At 27.8% G+C, this 22,631-nt stretch overlaps 1 protein-coding gene across 4 annotated transcripts in view; it reads right to left on the reverse strand.

Annotated features, from left to right (window-relative positions):
- The window catches only part of LOC107450089 (transient-receptor-potential-like protein), a 202,090-nt gene that overhangs the window by 35,869 nt on the left and 143,590 nt on the right, over positions 1–22,631 (reverse strand). For all 4 annotated transcript variants that reach the window (XM_071187496.2, XM_071187497.2, XM_043042127.3 and 1 more), the window contains 4 exons: positions 18,727–19,495; positions 8,839–9,084; positions 2,366–2,577; positions 1,056–1,189 (listed from right to left, as the gene is read on the reverse strand). In XM_071187496.2, the coding sequence (XP_071043597.1) occupies positions 1,056–1,189; positions 2,366–2,577; positions 8,839–9,084; positions 18,727–19,458 (1,324 nt within the window). In that variant the 5' untranslated portion in view covers positions 19,459–19,495. The remainder of the gene's footprint in view (positions 1–1,055; positions 1,190–2,365; positions 2,578–8,838; positions 9,085–18,726; positions 19,496–22,631) is intronic.

Genomic DNA, 22,631 nt, shown 5'->3' on the forward strand with positions numbered 1-22,631 from the left:
AAGAATTTAAAACCATCAAAAAATGTCCTTGTTTCTCAGAGAAAGCAAGCCATAGCTTAATATGATGTGGTCATAAATAAATCAAACATTAGTGAACAGCTGTTTATACAATGTAAACAGTTTTGCCTCAGTTTACTGAAAATGACTTCGTAAAACAACATCTTTACACCCGTAACTAGTCCCTGTTAATATAATGCTCTGAAAATTGCTGTAAAACTTAAAGCAAACACTGTTTTTATATAAATCCTACATGCAGTGTGCGAAAATAAATAAACCAAACACCACGAATAACTTTCAATTCTCACGTACTAGGAATCAATCTTAATGGTTCAAAAGGGGGGTCTGAAATATGCTAATTTATTTGTGCAGGCGATGCTTTAGGTTGCGAAACCAGACACAAAAACGTACTTTCAGAAGAAGAAACCTTTTTTTATGATGGATTTGGATTACTGATCCTCAAAATATAGGAGGTAACAGAAATCTGGAATATAGGGTTCCTATAGTTTAAGAAGAGCGGGTGAAAGGAGTTTGGAGGCCTCCGTAAAATGCTTTTTTGTTATAAAATATACCGTAATACCGTAATTTTTGATGTAATATTTAATCAATCAGAGATTCAGTGATTTTACGATAATTATTGCAGTAAAAATTACGCTAAATCAGAATTTTTGTTCTGTAACATGTTGCTGTAAAAATGGATTTTACAGTATAAAGAACCAGCACCCTGAGTGCTGATACTCTTTACCGTAAATTCATCCGGAAGTTCTTACAGTGTTCTTACTATAAGCAAAACAATTTCGGTTCATTTATTACAACATTACATTTTTAGTCAGAATTGTTTAAACTATTTCATTTATTAATTAAAAATACATATTCATAAGTTCCAATGTTTACTAAATATAACTGTGCTCTTTTATGAATTATTAATCGACAACTGCTAGTTTGCTACAATGGAATTTTCCGTTTGCTAAAAGGCATTTTATTTCAATATTATCCTGAGATATTTTACATTGCGAAAGTATCTCTGCTTTCAAATATTGGTATATAAGTGTACTTGCCTGTCACCCAAAAAAATATGAGCCATTCAACAAATGATGGTGGCGGTCCTCGAATGTTCTGCCTCGACCTTTCGCTTCCCTCTGTTCTTGTAGAAGCTAATACCAGTAGAAGAAGGAAACATCCGAATGACGCACTAACATTACAAAGAAAAAACATTATGCGTACTGATAATTTTATTTTATAATTTAATAATTTAACAATTATTTATTTAATAATTTAATAATTTAATAATTATTTATTTAATAATTTATTTAATAATTTAATAATTTGATAATTATTTATTTAATAATTTATTTAATAATTTAATAATTTAATAATTATTTATTTAATAATTTATTTAATAATTTAATAATTTAATAATTATTTATTTAATAATTTATTTAATAATTTAATAATTTAATAATTTAATAATTATTTATTTAATAATTTATTGATAATTTAATTCTGATAATTTTATTTTTATTTTATCACTGCCAATGAACAGCCGATCCAATTTTCAGTTTAAGACTACTAATGTTCACCTACTTAGCCTTGTAATGTTGAACCAAATCCTGAAAATAAGAGATCTCCTTGATCAAGTATTGGGAGAAATTTGCTTTCAGGGAAGACTCTTTTATTAAACTAACCGCATTTGCGTTGCATGGAGAGGAAAATCACGGAAACCTCTTATGATTAGCCTGACGACAGGGTACTCTAAACCGTCTCTATCACTGATTATATTTGGCGTCTGCTCTGTGGTCGTTGTGAGCCAGGTGCGGAATTCGTATGGACTAGCCATAGCTGGTATTCAAACCCAGGTCACCTCATTGGGGAGCCTGAGTTACCGCGGCTCAATTTTCTGAAAATTATTCTACTTAATGAAATTGGTGAAATGACGATCAAAATCTTTTTGTTAGGAAGCTGTAACAGCAGTAAAGCAATAACGCACTAACATTAGAAAAAATATGTACGAAAGTCAGCAATTTTTTTAATTATTATTATTTTTATAATATTTCTTTCTACTTTTATTAATCAACAAATTTCGATTTTTTTTTCATTCAATAGAACAAGTATAAACAACATTTAAAATCAACATTATTATCTTTTATTATTATCTTTTTATTGCTTTAAATACAAATGAAGTTTTTCACTATAATGTGGATGTCATACCAGTCTCAATATTAAATTTTAATTGGCTTGTTAAGTTTTGAAAAGAGCTACATATTTGTAATGCAAAAGATCTATGTTCAAATTAAGTGTCGTGCAAAAGTTTTGAAATCGTTTTTAACATTTCGACTGGTCAATAAAAATGAATAAATAGATAACTGACCTGTGATATATGAATTTCATGAAAGGTGATCGAACGAGTTTCCCCATTTTGGACCTCGGGCAGATGAGATAATATAGTGAAATTGCAGGAATACAGGCAATGAGACCACAACACAGCAAAATTTTCATAAAACCATTTCTTCTTCTCCACACTGGGAAACCTTCATACCAAATAGATGTCAGCAGTTGCTGGCAATTTGGATGTGCTACAAACTGAAAATAATTCTTTCATTGTTAACTAGTACGAATTCGAGGAATATTGTTTTTGGATTTAGCAAGCTTTTAGAAGTACGTCATGTTTTACAACCATGTTCTGTTAAGATACGATAAAATTGAAAATCCAACTTCTTTTATATAATTCTTCTCTTAGAATCTGTTTTGAGAGATTATCTTGGAAACCGGGACAAGATGGTGATGAATGCGATCATTTTTAATCTTTGTTTAGTTCTTAAATGCTTTTTGTATTTGTTTATTAAATTAAGAAGCAATTTTTAACGAAAAACATAGAGACACTTTCGAATGATCTAGGGTTAATTTCCAGTGGTTTTTTTGCTACATTAAGATAAAACGTGTGGGGAAAAAATATAATTATTTTTCTTTTTAACCCATTTGAAAAACGCAGCTGTTAAAATTTTTTGATTTAATTTAATTATTTTCTAATTTTCAGTTTTATGATTAACTATAATGATTTAGTTTTTATGTGAGGAAGAGGTCAAAATCTTAATTGGCAAGCAAGTAGAGTTAAATTAGGTTGAGTAGTTGGTAGAGTTAAATTAGGTTTTAATTTTTTAGATTTAATGGCGAAACGACAATTGTAATGAAATGCATTTAAAACTAGAGGTTCCGAAAATTGGAAAAAATTTCATTCTTAAATCTATAAATATATTGATTTATTTAATAATTTCATTTAATTATAGGAATTCTGTTAACAGCACAGATGCGACGTGTCGATGTTTTCAAAAACTGGCAAAAAACATTATAGTAAAACACAAAGCATGAACTTTTAAGTTTATAAACAAAACCCCACCAATGAGAAAAAACTCAAGACTTGTAACAATGTATTCCTGAAGTTTGGAAGAATTTACGGGTACTTTTGTTTCTGACCCCATCAGGGCTTGAAAATTATGTTGCCTGACATGTAAAAATTCCAATCAGGCATGTTAATGGTCAGTCAGAATTACATAAAGTACTTATTAAGCGAATTTTGAGGAGCATTGCCAAGTTGACGGACTAAAATGGTTTTTGAATGTCTGTCACCAAGGAAAATACAAAAGAAACAGTATAAGTGCCTTACACTTGAAGCAGAGAGATTATTTTAAACTATATATATCATCTTGCAGTGAAGAATTATCTGGCTTTTAGAATGGACGAATAACTTAAATTACTTATAAGTTATTAATTTAAAAAAAAAAAAAACAGTTTGCTAATTTAAAAAATTATACCACAAAGTCTTTTCATTTCCACAAAATTTTGGCTTTCTCCATATCATTTCGCACCATTTTCTGAATAAGCTTAAATAGCTTGTTGACTAACTTGTCATAACAGTCACGAGTAACTGTTACAAACTCACAGCAGTTATGAAAATAGCATATTATTCGCCAAAAAGCACCATTTCATGTGACGACGAGGTCTTCGAAAAACTACCCAAAGGCACCAAAGGGGGAGAAAAAGAAGAAAAAAAGCTATTGTCGTTGATAAGACCTAAATATTATTAAGAAAGTAACTTTATTCTTTTTTTACTCGAATGATGCTAATTCTCATTGAAAAAAAGTTTACCTCAATCGTTTCGCATAAAAATAATTAATATAAAAGTTCATAATATTGTTTTAAATTAATATGTTAAAGTGCATGCATACCCTTGACTTTGTTAATAATAATGCTCTGCATTAATTTCATCGATGCAAAAAATCCCCCCATATTTATATATTTAAAAACTCCCCCCCCCCATATTAATATATTTAAAAAAATCCCCCACATTAATATATTTAAAAAATCCCCCATATTAATATATTTAAAAAAATCCCCCATATTAATGTATTTAAAAAAATCCCCCCATATTTATATATTTAAAAAATCCCCCTATATTAATATATTTAAAAAAATCCCCCCATATTAATATATTTAAAAAAATCCCCTCACATTAATATGTATCTATAAAGTAGTATCAATCAGTTTTATCTTTATTTTCTCTCCATCCGCTTGTTTTGAGATGAAAAAAAAAGTTAGTTCGAAAAATAAATTTACATCTAAGAATATTTGTTTCGAATGAAAATGGCGGAACGTATTTGTTCGATTCAAGTTACAATATTTGTATTGTATTCGCCTTATGTGTTTAAAAATTTGGTTGTAGTTTACTTGATTTGATTTTATCATGGTTTTCATTCTTTTATACAGTCCGCATTTTCCTTCCCCTTAGCGATTTCAGAAACAATATTCTTTTAATGTTTTATTTTCATTTCCTTTTTCCCCACTAAGAATAATTTTACGCAATGGTACAATTTATTGAATTTATTTATTTTAAAGATTTGAATATGTATTTGTTTATTTAAAAAACTAACTTCTAAATTGAATAAAATATTAGCTGATTTAATTATTTTTATTTTTTTACTACTGAGAACGAACGTTTTTGAGTAAATTCGAGAACATTTTCTTAAAAGCATATTCTGTGTTTTTAAAAATTTGTATAAGTACATTTTGCGTTGACATAAATTAATTAAATAGCAAGTACATTGAATAAAAATTGTATATTTGATGCATTAAATAAAAAAAAAAATTTCTGATGGGAACCCTAACTTTTCAAAAAAATATTTTTTAAAAAAAATATCGTATTTAGAAAAATAAAACTATATCAGCATTCTATTTTTAAAATATAATAATGTTGTAAAACGTTATTTTTATCGTAAAAAACATACTGATGTATTCAGTATGAAAAGTTAAAATAGTTTAAAATAGTTTTTATACAATGTGCATCAAATTAAACTTCTGAACTTTACTTTTTACTTTAATTGAAATTTTGATTTATTTGTTTGTTAGACTAAATTGCGATTTTTCATAAATTTTTTCATATTTTAAAATCTTTTGATACGAAAATAAGAAATGCTTAACTCATAAGAAAGAAAACTCCAATATTTTTTTTTCAGGAATGCGTCTTGGCTGATTGAGAAAATAATTTGTTTCCTGCATTACTTTTGTAAATCCTATTATAAAATTTTGTTGAACTGTGTTACTGGCGCATTTTATTTAAAATTATCCAAAATACTATAATTTAATCATTAAAATATGCCCACGTTTAGTTCTATATTAAAATGCATAACATAATAGAAAAAGAAGTATTAGCAACATAAAATTTTATTTTTCTTTAAATTATTTCAATGCTAATCGAAATTGAGATCAATTAGAAAAGAAAATTATAAAGTGTTTACAAAATTGCAATAAAGAGCGTACATATAATCCTCCTTTATCTGTTATTGACAGGGAAATTTTACTTTTGTTAATGAATGTTTTTAAAATTTCAAATAGTTGAACTCATTATTTCTATGCTGAGCTTTCAGTTTTAGTTTAACGATTCTTTGATATGTCGCCTCAACAAAAATTGCAGACGATTAAGTTTTTTTTAAAAAAGTCTAATTATGCTGCCATCTAACATCACTTTCGTGAACTAGAATTCACAAGATTTTCCCCGCTAACTTTATTTTATCATTTATGATTAATTTCAAAATACCTACGCTGGCTAATCATAAAAGGACTAAAAATTTAACGCTACAAAAATATTGGAATATTTTTAAGCATGATTTAAATACTATGACTTTTCTTAGTTATAAAATACACTCATGGACAAAAAAATTAGCGTGCCAAGAAGGAGTTGTCAAAATGAAACGAAATTTTACATACGTAATGACTACTTTGATATAAGTAAATGATTAGAAAATTAAAGAAAAACGATAATCTTTGAATTCCTAATCATTTACTTATATCAAAGTAGTAATTACGTATGTAAAATTTAGTCTCATTTTGACGACTCCTTCTTGGTGCGCTAATTTTTTTGTCCATGAGTGTATATTAAACTAATACTTCAGGAAGAAAATAGCAAAAAATAAGTACATTTTCGTCCAAATTACTCTGAAACTAAATTTAAATAAAGTAAAAAGAAAATTTTTACAAAAGTAAATTTTTTATTCATTTATTTTTTACTTTGTTTGGAGTTTGGTACACTTTTTATTCATATTGCTTTAAATAAAAAATCAAAATATTAATTTTAAAAAAGAAGACATCATTTAAATAAAGATGGCCACAAACATGACATTTATTTTTAAAAGAGAGGATTTTAATAAAAATGAACTATGGCGAATATAATATTTTGTTGCACTATCGAATAAAATCTTTAAAAAGATTTTTATTTGTCTAAAATTTAAATAAAATGTAACGTGTTTCTCGCAAAATTAATTTTTTTTTAAAAATTCTGTCGATTTCGGATTTTTTTTTATCAATTATAGTAAATATGAAATTAGTATAAGAGATTAAACTAATATAAATGTTTAGATTACTATAAAAAGAAAACTCTTCCATTATTTTATTTCGCAGTCGTCCAAGTTTTCAAAATATTGTAATTATTATCAATCTAAGAAAAATTAATATGAAATAATAACATCTGATAAATTTGTAACAAATTTTTGGGACCCCTATATGTTTAAATACAGCATACGTTAGAAGTAAACTTATTTTGTGAAAGGAACAAAATTATTGCTAAAAAATCAACCCAAGATAAAAAATAACACTTTATAACAATTTTAAGACTATGTAATGAAATATATTTTTCGATTAACTAAACTTTATTGTCTAGCCAACGCATCAGTTGGACAGGAAACGAATATTTAAAGCAACACAAATTGATTTCAAAGATAAAATTAAAACAGATGCAAACAGGAATGTTAAAATTAACAGAGAACTCAGTTGGAAGTGTAAATAAAATAATAACCAATTAGTTAGTCACACACGGAGAAATTTAATAGCCATAGAAAATAATTATAAAACTTAATTTTGTTTGTTGAATTAATGGGCTAATATAACAAAAATTAGAGGATTTTGAATCTGAAAATATTTTAGATTACGGTGATCGAATGTCGGATAAGTATGGTTGACAATTTTCTTAAAATCGAACAAAATAAAATTAACCTGTGAGGCGGCCTAAATAATATTACCTACAGTAAGGCAAAAAAAAAAAAAAAAAAACTGAAGAAAAGAAGAAAGAATCTCTTAAAGAAGTCTCATATTTAATAATATGGAATAATTAAAATTTAAAAAAAGGAAAAAATCCCTATACAGTCTATTTCTATTATATACATTAACACGCAACTGGAGTTTTCAGAAATTAAGAATATATTTATTATCTCTTTTCTTGTCTTTTAAATTCCTTATTTTTTTAAAGTTCCAGTTAACTAAAGAGCATCTATTATTAATTGGAATTAATCTTTTAGTGCTAATATATCTGCGGTTTTCCCAAAATTTAGTTAGATGTCTGAAACAACCAGTAAATTGAGTAAGTTTAAGAATTAAAAATTATTTTTCTGTTTCTCCTCTCAGTAATATGTTACGCTTGTTTAAAAAAATTAAAGATGAAAAATAATTTTCCGGGGCTGTTGTTGTTTCTAACGCCTTTTGCCACACGGGCAAGCCTGCTTGGTGAAACCGAGCAAATTTAAGGCAGAGTGTGCGTTTCTTGTTTCTCAGTGGCTCCATCTATGGCCAAGAATTCGACTTCTGCCACACCATACGTCGCACCTGTTTATATGGCGAACCCATTCGTACAACCATTCATTCATCCACAGATCGTAATTTTGACCTGAATCGGAGAACGATCGATCTCCAATCCAGTACTCCCAGGGGAATTGATTTGTTATGGGAACATGGAGGACTTTTGCGACTTGACAGATTTAACGTGCATCAGTCACTTTACTACACGGGGAGTTTTCGGCCGTCGGGATTCGAACCCACGAACTCTCGGACACGGGCCCAGCGCCCTACCGACCAGGCTATCCCGGCCGTTTCCAGGGCTGTAATTGTTCCTTTAAGAAAGAAAATCTCGGATAACATATAATTTACGGATAATCTGATAATCTACAGCTCCCTCTACCGTGCTGGAGGGTTTCTGTTACTGGACACCTGACTAATGCCCACGTAACGCTTTGAACACCGAATTACACTTTCATCTATACCTTATCAAAAGTAACTAAAATTCAATAAAATTAAAGCTTATTTATTCGGCATTCTGTGTTGCCTGGAGTGATATGTTGAAGAAAAATGTAGGGGTGGTCATTTTTCTCATATCTCTATCGTATCTCGACTTGCATTATTTTTTTAAGAAAATTATTTAGTTTATGTTACAGATGTAGCTAAAAGGTAATTTTGATTGAAGATTTTTAAAAAATTAACTTTTTAAGATGTGGTCTAACATACATTTTTGTTTGATGAACTTACCTGTTTCTGTTCATATTTAAGAGCCATTTTCAGTCTTGAGAGAGTCAGTTTTTCCTCAACTGCGTTTCGTTCGTCTTCATCATATTCTGATTCTGTTCTTCTATTTAATACTGCAATAACTTCTTCTGTGCTGCGGCAGAGGTCAAGAAGATCACACGAATACTTTTTGCACTGATTGCTCAGTACTAAGTAAATTTCTTTGAATTCATTTTCTCTGTGAGCGAGGTGCTCGAGTTCCCACGACAACTAATTGAAAGAAAATAGGGAAATATTAAATTTTATTCATTAGCATAATTTATTAAACACCATAACATGTAGATTGATTTACGAAGAGGCAATGTTTCATAGAAAAATTATTGCTTGGTTTACTGATTTCGCTGATTTAACATACTTTGAAATTAAACTGCAATATAATTTACCTCCTTTATTAAGAATCTCCCAGATTTTAAATTCTGGAATGCACAGTGGGCAAGCATCCAAGGTTTTGTGGCCAAAATTAGTATTTCAATAAAATTTGTTTCAAAATTTGGGTTTTTTTATTTAGGGTTTTCATGTGCAGGTAAATTGAATTCATAGTTGAAATTTTGAAGTACTCTAAAAATACCAAAAAAAAAACAAGATGGCGGCTGAAATATGGCGAGCAAAATATATATATATATATATATATATATATATATATATATATATATATATATAGTGCGTTTAAATAATTAAGTAATATTACAAAATAACGCGAAAACATAAAAAAAAGCATAATTTTTGTTTTTCGGTATATTTAGTTCACCTTTGCAATATGGGCAAAATGGGGCAGGTTTTTTCGAAAGAAGAAACGTCAAAGAAGACAACAAAAAAAAGTTTAGCTAATTACCTCGTGGAACTTTTTGGAGATAAGTTTCGAAAGTGATTCAAACATTGTAAAATGTCAAATGATAAGATATAAACTGTAAGTTTGTCAAGAGTATTAACTAATCCAACAAATTGAAAAATTGTACAATAATATCAGACTAATTACTCTGATAAAAATGTAACAGAAAGGTGAAATTCCTATATATATTTCTAAAATATAAATTTAAAAGTTTTTAACAAAAATTTTAAAATTTTAAAGTTTAAAAAAAAGTTTTTAACTCATTTTTCACTACATTGTACTCTCGTCGGTCCAAAAAGTAAATTATAATGTTTGGAATGATTCTGAATACTTAATTTGGGTGATATTAAAGCTGCCTAAACATATTTTAGTTAAAATTTAATTTTTGACTTTTGGCCGAAGATCATGGTCTTCTGGCCCACTGTGGAATGCAATAGTTCTGTTTTTGATTAATTTTCCGCTTATTCCGAGCTTTCCTGAAAAAATCCGTTTAATAAATGTATTTTGAGAAGACTTCCTAATATCTTCCAATATTGACTCTCAAGTTATAAGTTTCATTCAAAGTGTAATAAACAAAGAAAAAAGTTTAAAACGTCAGTTTCTTTCATCGTATAAGAAATGCATTTCAAGCGAAGACATTGTTATCTTCTTGAAATTGTCGCAGCTTCATCCAACACGTGTTTTTTAAGTATTTTAATTATGCTTCTTACTTTGCGTTCTATTTTATTTAGTTGAAAATATTTACAAAGAAACTAGACTTTGCGGAACTATTTATTATCTTCTAGATTTATTTTTAAAGAAACACTCTTCGTTAGAAAAAAAGTTTAATAAATACTTAGCAAAAAGAATGCATAAAAAAACAAACAAAATTAAACGTTTAGTCATAAGGCTCTAAATTGCTTCCTTTTTACTGGTCATTGAATATTTCAAAACTAAGTAGAAAAATATATCAAAGTTCTTCAAAATCAAGATATCGAAATCCTCTTACATCTCCATCCATATTTAAATAATTTACATTGACCTCGTAATCAAGTTCCTCTATCATTTTTATAGTCCTGAAAAACCACAGAAAAGAAAATGGATCTCATTTCGACGCGGAAATGGGCAATAATGTGATTATTCTAAGCGCAGGTAAGGAAACAATGCATGATCAACATCTTAACGCGATAGCCATTACGGTTTTTTTCTGTTTTTTTTTTATTTTGTATGCCCATTTTCTTAATGCTTTTATTTCCATTTTGGTAACGCGTTCGAAAATGTTCGGTGTTTTATTTAATACTTCCAAATCTCAATAAACCCCAGGAGAATTCAGAAATCAAGACAATGCCCTGTCGCGAAAAGTAATAATTTGGGGATATTTATTACTTGTCTCTTCAGCTTAGCTAATTTACACATTTGATGTATATCGTCTGGTTTTAATATGCATTTGAAGAGTTTGAAATCAAATATTCATGTTAAATAAAGATGGAAAAATTTAATTCTGATTTAAAAAAGAAGTCTATTTCAATGTATTGCAATAACCTGCGAAACAATTAGGTAGCATCACATAGGGTAAGGTAGCATCACATTAGAACAGAAGTATAAATGATAGAAATAACAGAGAATTACTCAAAATTATAAATGAAATAAATGTATGCAATGTAATTTTCAAAATTAACTTTATTTTAGAGGGCGCTTCTATGATGACGTTAATCTCCATTACTAATATTTTAGTGGTAGTTGAAGTATCATTATTGACTTTTGGTCATTACATACACATCTTAATTTGGATGTAATAAAATAATTCTCTCATGGAGAAAAATAAAATCATTTAGGCAAAATTGATTTATTTAATATTGAAGATGGCCGTAATTCAGAAATGTAAGCATAATGAAGAAAAGAAATCCCTTAAGGGGATCAAGATAAAGTATTCTCTTACATCGAGAGTATAGTTAGCATGAATGATATTCGACGGTTGGGACTGCGACAATTGCCACAAATTTGAAAGTGAATGAATTTGTTTCCAACGGACAACAGGAGCATGAAGAAGAGATCCAAGGTTGGCGAATTATCGAAATTTAACGTAGCGAAAATAAAGCCAAACCCCTATAATCAATATTCGGTTTGAAAATTCTTTGGCCATTGCGAATCACCAACCAGACAGTGAGAATTATAGTAACCATGTAACTAAAACATATTTGTGGTAAGAAATTAATAATAAAGAGTTATAAATAGATTTTTGTTTTCGATTAGGCGTGGCAGTGAATTAATGAGCCTACATTAGTATTGAAGTAAAAAAGTTAGCCGTTACATTGATCGATAAGAAAAGAATAAAATATTTTATACTCGTTTTTAAATAAAAATTAACTAATTAATTTAATTTCAGTATAATTCGATTAATAATAATTGAAAAAAATAAGTTTAAGTAATTTAAAAAATTTTAAAAGCTAGGAAATATGCAATGCTATTTCTGGCATCACAGTTTCTTTTTTACGATTAAACTAATTCACACTACCTGAAACTAGCTGATTAACTTTAACCATATGATGAAAATTTTAATGATATTTCAGTCAGATTCAAAGAATTGCCAAAATATTTTATGAGTGTGATATTAATCCGTCACTGTTTATCATCAAATATCTTTTTCATTTAATTGTTTTTAATCATACTGAGCTTCTTTTACTTCAATGTGAAGTATTAATAATATAACATTGGTCGTTTATTAATGTATTATTCTTTAAAATAAGTTTATTACAAATATTTGAAGCAAAATTCTTATTATTTATTTACTCTTATTAAATAGCTTATAATGTACTAATACTATTTACTTATGTAATCTTGAATAAATAAACTTTCTTTATGGATAAAATCGCGCTATTCACGTATGAAGATTCTGCAGCACTAGTGATTAATGCTTGCTAAAACTTTTAAAATAAACAATACTTTATTCCCCTGTCTCCAGAACTAAGCATTCTCAATTACACTACATAAGCCAGTGTTAAATATTACGCAAAGGTCAACAATAAACATGCAAGCGATGGAAGATTCCAAGCCTGATTAATTTATCTTTCCTCAAATTAGCTGAAAGCGTTTTATGGAGAAAATGGCGCTGTACAACTCTCATTTTACATGGATCTGCACTCTCGGATGCCAGTCAATAAAATGTGTAAGATCAAAACTCCGTTTAACAACCGGTAGATTAAAGATATTTGAAATACAGGAAATGTTTGACATCCCGATGTAAATGAGTTAGTCGAAATAGATCTAATTTCTTCTTGTTGTCAAGTACTATAACTGTTAATCAGCTTTCAGTTTTTAATGTTTTTTTGGGTTGATGGATAATAGTAAATTCTTTAATTTTTGTATTTTGTATGCTTTATTACGTATATGCGTAAGTTGGCTATGCTGAAATGTGTAAGATCAAAACTCCGCTTAACAACAGGTAGATTAAAGATATTTGAAATACAGGATACGTTTGACACCCCGATGTAAATGAGTTAGTCGAAATAGATCCAATTTCTGCTTGTTGTCATGTACTATAACTGTTAACCAGCTTTCAGTTTTTGATTTGCTTTGGGGTTGATGGATAATAGTAAATTCTTTAATTTTTGTATTTTGTACACTTATTACGCATATAAAGTTAACATGGCACGGTACATGCAATTATTATGGATACTATTGCATATGCTGCTTATAAATTATTTCATATGTGTTGTTATTGGTTTAGTTACGATTGTAATGTGTCCCTTTTTTAAATTAATATATTTTCGTTTTATGAGATTGATAAATAGTAATGTATTATTATGGAAATTAAATTCTAAATTTATTCAATGCAAACCATAAAAAAATTGTTCTTACAAAGCATTAATTATGTTTTATTTTTAAGCAAAATGATTAAAATTTGCCAAAGTAGCCATGTTTTCAAGTGTTTCAAATTTTCGGGAAAAAAATACGGAATTTTGAGAAAAATTAAACATTGCTAGTTTATTATTTTTTGGTAAAGATATCAGTTTATATAATTTTTTTTGGCACTAGTGTGCATTTTTCATGGAAAGTTACGCAGATATTGGGATGAATTGTTTAAATATTACAAGGGGATGAGATATCTGTGATTATTTTTCTTCCTAAATTACCGTAGAACTGATATGCTTAAGAGCATTTTCGTGAAATTATGGAATTTGGTGGTTCATTTTTAAAAATTGGTTAAAGGGACTAACCATAAATAAAACTTAATGTTCGGTATTTATTAAATTTAAAACGATCAATATTTTATGTTTGGTGTAAGAAATAAAAGAGTATCTTCCCTGTAATGGCAACATGTCAATTTAACGCTAGCTGGTAATTTTGAGCAAGTGACTATTTGACAAGTTTCGATCAACTGTATTCGATAAAGAAAATCAATAGAAAGATTTGAAGATATATTTTTTTGCTGTTAAATCTGAAGTTCATTGTAATTAACTAAAATTTTTATGCTAAGAAACATTTTAATTGTTATGCCAGCCTCTTAAAAAACCGATCGTGACAGAAAAGGTGTTTATTTATTTATTATTATTATTATTTTTGAATTCTAGTGAAAAGGAAAAGGCATTTTATTGTGTGATTTTTATTTGTAAAACTGAAAAGTATAGTAAACACACCTTGTGTCAATTTCACGTTTTGACAAAACACTTATTAAGAGAAAATGCTTAAAATTAAATAATGTTGGCCCGGTTTCCTTAAAAGTGATACAATTGAGTTTTATCTCTTAATGCTAAATTAAAATCTATTGCTGAATGATATTTGATGATTATTATTTGAGTGAACCCGTGATTTAATTTTTTTTAGTTATCCGATTTTCTTTTAATTTCTGAGGATATTTAAAGAACAAATTTTCCTCAAGTGAAGAAGAATAATAAATTTTAATTTGCTACAGAATTTAAGATATTTAGTAAATATGAGTGCAGTATTTTAATATACTCAAATTTAGTAAAATTTTTCAAATATTCCTTACAAAATATTTGCTTAAATAATTAATTTTCATGTGTCATGTACGAGACAGTCGGTGGGATGGCCCAGAAAAATGTTCATATTTCTGAAAGTATTTTATAATAAACTTTTTAAAATCTATCGAAACTTATAAATTAAATTTTAAATCTATTAAATTGGTTATTGATTTTCATTCAAGGGATCATTCACAAGTTTGTTTTCGTCTAGCTATGAGTTTTGCCAATGTAATTGGTGTAATACTTATGGGTTGTATTTCTACTAAACTCTAACTAGTTTTAATTTTTTTTCTGTTATAATCTTGTAACATTAAATTATTGCAACTAACATTCAAAAAACTAAAACGATATTGAATACTTTAATTTTAAATAGTAAGATGTAACGTGCTATGCAACTGAGCTACGTGCGTGCAAGAATTATTATATATATATATGCATTCTAAATTAATGATTCCAAATTTGTATTGTATAATAAAATTAACTTTACTGTTATAACTTTTAGTGTGATTAAATAACAAAAATAATGGCGGCTACGTTGCACCAAGTAATGTAAAAGGACATTGTAATGAAACACTGCATCCAAGAGATATGCATGGTGTTTCACTACACCACTTTGGTGTAAAGTAGTTGTCCCCATTTTTGTTATTAATTTTAGTGTTACTGAATAACAAAAATGGTGGCGGCTGCGTAATACCAAGTTATGTAAGAGAACTTTGGTGTAGAGAAACACTACATCCAAGAGTTATGCATAGTGTTTCACTACACCACTTTGGTGTCAAGTAGTTGTCCCCATTTCTGTTATTAATTTTAGTGTTACTGAATAACAAAAATGGTGGAGGCTGGGTAATACCAAGCTATGTAAGAGAACATTGGTGTAGAGAAACACTACATCCAGGAGTTATGCATAGTGTTTCACTACACCTCTTTGGTGTAAAGTAGTTGTCCCTTTTTTTGTTATTAATTTTAGTGTTACTGAATAACAAAAATGGTGGCGGCTGCGTAATACCAAGTTATGTAGGAGAACATTGGTGTAGAGAAACACTACATCCAATTGTTATGCATAGTGTTTCACTACACCACTTTGGTGTAAAGTAGTTGTCACCATTTTTGTTATAAATTTTAGTGTTACTGAAAAACGAAAATGGTGGCTGTTACGTTGCATCAAGTGATGTAGTGATGAAAAAAAAAACATTGGTGTGGTGAAACACTACATTCAAGAACTATGCTTGGCGTTTCACAACATCACTGGAGTGTATAGTAGTTATCACCATTTTTTGGAGTTGAGACAAGTGAAATTTTTTTATAATGTACAAAAAATTTACAAGTGGTTCTATCCTCTATCTTAAACGAATTAGTTAACATTTTATTTAAACGAGCATTTTATAAAAATGTCTTTGAGTCTAAAATATCGTTGTATCAAATGTAAATATAAAGAAATAGATTTATTCACATTTAGAAAAAACCTTCGGCTGTATAACAAATTTTATTATTTCTAATTGTCTCGCATGTGACGGTGGCATTGTCCTTAGTTTTTTAGAAAAAGAAAATTTCCTTACATCATGCTATTAATTTAGTTTGAATTAAGTTTACTAAAACAAAAATTGTCTTTACTTGAAAGTTTTTGAAAGTTGTCTTAAGACGGCATTAAATCGAATAAAAATATCAAAAAAAAAGTAAAAATATATGTCGTTTATTACGTGGACTTAACAGAAATAAATATTGTTAAAGATTTCCGTCAATGCTTTTAAGTCTAAGCTTATTTGATTATCGGAATTTTTGCTTCTAGAAAAACTCTTTCGCTTTAGATATTTTATCTCATTAAAGTAAAAGCAAGCAAAGTCTTTAAATGTTGAGTGATTCTATTTTACTTTATTATTGGTAATTTCAAAGTTTCTTGAACCTATTAAAGTCGAAATTGCATAAAAGAATTTTTATTCCCGTTGGTCTGACAATTCTGTATTGAAAGATACTTTTTGAAGCATTGCCAAAAAGTTTTAAGCTTTTCCTAGCTTCGAGATAAAACTATGTAGTATATCAATATGCATGAAATATATCTGCATTTTCCCTCAGAATATTGTATACCAATAGTAATGGAAAAAAACTTTTGCTGATCTAGCAGAAGTTTAAATATTAACAATTTATGGTTTACTCGCAGATGAGTGAGGAAAAAAGTATAAAGATGAAATATTTATATGTTTACGTTTTTATTATTCCTGATATTTTATTTTCGATACTAGTTCGCAAGAAATAAAACGAGCTGTTTCATGTGTTTTCTAAATAAACAGAATAAAAACTTAATTTAGAATAATGAAATATTACATTTAAAGGTCAAGCATATATAATACAATCCGCATTAAATTTAAAGGATATATTTTCTATCTGCATAAAATTGTGCTACTATTTCTTCTTATTTATTTTGGCTACTAGTTCTAAACTATGTTATATAAAAATTTTGAATAATACACTGAGAAAAAAATCTGGTAAAATTACCGTACGGTACGATAATGACATTACTGGTAAAAAAAAAACCATAATTCAGGCAATAAAACCAAAATATACGGTATTTTAACCATTCATTTGGTAATTTTGCTGTTCATATAGTAACGATTTACCGAAAATTCTGGTTCTCAAATTTATATTTCATTTTATCACACATTTAGCAAAACTGAAAAATAAATTTTATTGAATAAATGGTTTTTATGCCATGTTCTAAGATATGATAAAATTACCTAATTTCACCATATTTGTCAAACTTAACTACTTATTTAAAAATCTTATTTTATTGATAATTTTACCAAAATCATTACCAAAGCTTGCTCGGTAAAAATTATCGAGCTTCTTTTACCGCGTATATTACCGTAATACATTGCTTAAAATTTATCGTGTTTCTGTAGAGCCAGAAACACGATAAATTTTACCATTTTCCGGTAGTTTTGACCTTAATTCTTTCTCATTGTGTGTTTAAAAATTTTAATTCTAAGTAATTTCTAGTTCATCTAGTCAGTTTTCTCTAGCTTGTCCCTTTCATCAGTATTCAATTTTTCTAAAATATTACATCGCTACTATATAAAATCTATATTATTATTATATTTTACTTCAATTTCAACTCTGAGGAAAGTTTTGCTCCTGTAATTAAAAAAACTATCTGATTTTAATTATTTTTCTCGTTGCTATTCATTTTGTATTTTGTATTAATTAGTTATTCAGTTTTAAAAAGGAGAAAACGATAGTAAAAATACTTTAAGTTAGAATAATATCAATTCAGTTTCAACTCTGAGGAAAGTTTTGCTCCTGTAATAAAAAAAAACTATCTTATTTTAATTATTTTTCTCGTTGCTCTTCATTCTGTATTTTGTGTTAATTAGTTATTCATTTTTAAAAAGGAGAAAATGACAGTAAAATTTTTTTAAGTTAGAATAATATCATAGCAGTTAAAGAATAGTACCACATATTCATTTGCAATTTCATATGATTTTTTACTTTATTTTCAAGAACTGTTATTTTCTGGTACTTGGATTTCATTTGTTTATGAAATATCATAACCAATTCCTTTTTAAAGAACCATTATTTACAGCAACTGTTATTCATAACAGCGCATGTCCGTTGTTTTTAAAATTTAGTTAGTTAACCATTTGATTTTCATTTCATAAATTAAACAATTCGATGTTAAATGTTCTAAATTGTTATAAGGACACTCACTCACAAAAAAAGTAGAATTTCCAAAAATCCTGAGCATTTAATTATGTATTCAACTAAATTGTTTCCTCTTTGGTTCTTTGATTTTCAAAACAACTGAAATCAGTGGTTTTTAAAAAAATAATATTCTAGTATTTCTTGGATTTCAGTTTATTTGTACCTATTAATGACGTACTTAAATGAATATATACTATTCTGTGATGAAACAATTGTATTACCACAAAGGTGATTTCTTTTTAGAATTATAATTGCTTTTTCTTACAAATCTTAGAAAGTTTTGCTCATGGTCTTTGATAATAATCTTGTTTTAACTTCCAACATTTTTGATTACTAAAAAGAATAATAAGATTTTTAAAAAAAATTTACCTTAAATGCTGAGAGAATAGGATCCTCGCTTGTTAATGAAATCCAGGCTGGACTTGCCAATGCTCGGTATGTATGAATACGTCGAAGTGAATATCTTAAGCTGTCTGTATGAATTCCCTCACGACAACGTGGACAAGTGCAAGACAGAGGATGAGGTTTATCAATAATTGCACCATGCGTTAAAAGCAGCTGAAGTATTTCAAATTGGTTGCAATGTGCTGCAAGTATTACAGGAGAAATATCTGGAGAATAATCAGAGCTTTCTTCACCAGGTAATCGGGATTTGGCCCAACCATTAGCTAACATCTCACTAGTGATACTTGGATGATTAATTAACATTTCTACTATTTTATAGACACCTTCACTAATAGCATATAGGAGTGCATCTCCGATCTTAACATTTTCTTCTAGTAGGAGAAGTTCAACTATTTCTACATTTTCATTATCAGCTGCTATTTGAATGGCACTCCGTCCTAAGATGTTGGTGCAGTTTACGTTCACTGGATTTGGGGCTTGTAAACAACGCACCATGGTGGCTTTATCTCCTCTTTCAGCAGCTTCGAGGAAAATTCTTTCCTTTGGATCCATGGATGGTCCATCTTTTAGGGGCTCTAAAGGAATGGGAATTCGATGACGATGATGTGGGAGGCTGTGCGAGCTTTTCAAGTTTCTTGTGTTGCTGTTTTTAGTCATCTTTTGATACATCTTGTCCAATAAAATAATTGGACGCATCAGATATTGTTAGCACGCACCTTTGCAACCGCAACACCTTCAAAAAGTCAAATAATAATAAGTTAAGATACATTGTATTCTTTAATTACTAAAATGTGTACTGTGATAATTATTTAAAATCCAATATTAGGTTGAAGAAAAAATTTCTTCATATTGAAAATATACAAAGAAATTTGCATTCAAATAAGTAAATAATGCAAAACTTAAAACCCTATATCAATCTAGGAAAAGTTAAGGAGAAACCTCTCCATGGTAAAAATAAACATCGTTTGATGTAACTGGTTAAATGCAAATTTTATTTAGTAAGGCGCGAAAATACGAAAATTTGTATAGTTATATTAAATCAATACCAAAAAATAATCTGTACAACCAAAATAAATTTTATTAATGAAGTCATTAATTTCTTTTCAGAAAGAAAACTAATTCAAAGGTATTCTTAACATGAAATCTTTCTAAGTGACTATTTAAAAATATTAGTTTTAATTTTTTGAAAACTTAAATGTACTTGCAAATTATTTAGTTTAAGGTTCGTAAAGTTTAGAAAGTTTTCTTTAAACATAGTTTGGAGCTACAGACTCTATCAAAAGAAGGCTTTTACTACGAACCTAATAATATTATAACATCGTGATTGTATTTAAAATTCTGTTGCCTACTCACCAAGACATTACACGAAATGTCGCTCACCACATTTGAATGAAATCTACCCTTCTCTCTCTTTATTTTCCTCCATCTATCTATCTAGCTACTTATCTATATTACTATCATTGTTATATAGAATTATTTAGTTTAAGGCTCGTAAAGTTTAGAAAGTTTTCTTTAAACACAGTAGGGAACTACAGGGTTATAAATGGAGTACGGTTACTCCAAATGTAATCCAGGATAATTCGCCGGCCATTAAATTTTTTATAACTTCTTTCAAGTTTTTAATGTTTATAGATGGCATTAGGGGAAGCTATAGTTAAAACTCCATGGAATTTTGTTTAACAAATCTTTGAAAATATAGAGTTCATTTAGATATCTTTAAATTTGATATTCAGATTATCCTTCTTTAATTTTCATGATCGATATATTTAGAATTCAAAAGCTTTTAATTTTAAAATTTTTAATTTATTAAATTCTCTTTTCCAATATTTAGTAGACGTCTTCGAAGATTATTTGATCGTAAAATAATAAGATAAAGTCTTAGGAACAACTAGCATTCCAATATACTCTGATAGAATAATGTATTTGCATTCTTCTTAACGCAATTTTCACTTAATAATAACTGACTGGTTTTGTGATCAAATTTAATTAAAGAAATGTTAATTATTTCTACTTTTTTTTAAAAAAAAAAAGTGTGTCAAAACTGTCGTTCTTTAATTAATAAAAAAAGTATCGATTCATTTTATAATGCACAAACAACTGATTTAAATACTAAACCAATCATTATTTCAGATTCAGATTTCTTAGTATGTTATAGTAAATTTTATTTCCCTATTTCTGATTGATTAAAAAATCGGACATTAAAACAAAGCACTTTTGATCCGCTTTTTTAATAAGAGTAATAAATAAGAGAATAAAAAACATTTATATTAATAATACATGAAATGGTCAAATTATTAAACTGACTTTGTTACTTGCAATGAAAACTTGAAATATATAAATTTATTAACCGAAAAATAAGTTATTATTATTACGCGTAAAAGTAAATTTTTTAAAAAATTATTTTATTAATTTTGATGCGTTTAGTTCTCATTCTTAAAAATATGAGAGCATATTCAGTTCTTTTATCTACGTAAGCCAATTAAATATAATAATTAATCAATTAGCATACTATAACATAAATTTTATATACAAGTTTCTTTAAAAAAAATAACGTAAGAGGCAAAATTATGGGCTTTAAGCAAAAAAAAATATTTTAGGAATAAATTTACTCAACAGTTTGTTGCACTTATATTTTGCAGTATTAAAGCACATTTTTTTCTGATACAGAGCCTGTTTGTAATTTTAAAAAAAAACAAGATTAAATAGAAAATAGCATAGTTTTTATTTTAAAAATTATGCTTTATTATAAATTAAACAAAGCTGCTTTTTTTCATTGATATGCGTGAGCGTTATAAAAACTGCCTAATTTTTTATTAACAATAACTTTGTTTTTATTGCTATGTTTTGCACTTGAAATACAGTTCAGTATAATGAAAACTAAAAACCAAAAAGACGAAAACTAATTTAACAACATTCATTTAAGAAAGTGCTATTAATTTCGTTATATGATATACATTCTTCTAAAAATTTTTTACGATGGCTTGAACATGATTAAATTAGGTATATTAAGCAAGGAAAATAAGCTGTGAATTAATTATCCTCCTTCGCAAGAGGGAAGTAAATTAATTTTATTTGAAAGTAATATTTTTATGCAATAATTTAATTTTTTGTTAAATTTTAGTCCTATTTAATAATACAATATCAAGATAAGGGAAAGATAGACTTCCAAAATTTAAATTATTTTAAATTTATTTTCTAACTATGAGAGTAGATACTCGATAGTAGAATAGATCTTTTAATTATTACAGTAAGTTTCCCACACGAATAAAAATCATTTGTTTAAAATTAATAATTAAATAAATTAAGAAATGAAACTATAAGTTGTAACTTCAATTATGATAAAAATATATCTATATTCATTCAAGTTATGATAAAAAATATTTTTTCCCGCTTGAAAGGAAGTTAATAACATAAAACTTTTTATATTGTAATTCAAACGATTGTTAAATATTTAATTTTTTTTCCATTTGAAAGGAAGTTAACTACATAAAATTTTTAATATTGTAATTCAAAAGATTGTTGAAGATTATAATTTTAACATGAAAAGAACAATTTTAATAAATCTGTGCAGATTTTTGCATTTGCTGATGACATTATTATTGTCACTCAAACCCAGAAGCCATTAAAAAAAGTTTCCTGTCGATGGAAGCTGCAGTAAGGGAACTGCAGCTTGCCATTACCAGAGACATGTTGAAATTTTAATAGTCCCTATTTTGAAATGTTAAGGCTTACAACAGAATCATAACAACTAATGGATGCTTTTTGGGACAGCATAACTATTTGTTATTGAATATCATTAGTTGAAAAGTCTAAAATGCTTTAGATTTACAAACCTCTGACTGATACCCTTCTCACACATACTGCTGCAA

The sequence above is a fragment of the Parasteatoda tepidariorum genome, chromosome 11 (genome assembly GCF_982258835.1).
Source record: "Parasteatoda tepidariorum strain Cologne lab strain chromosome 11, Ptep-v5.0, whole genome shotgun sequence".
NCBI classification, from domain to species: domain Eukaryota; kingdom Metazoa; phylum Arthropoda; class Arachnida; order Araneae; family Theridiidae; genus Parasteatoda; species Parasteatoda tepidariorum.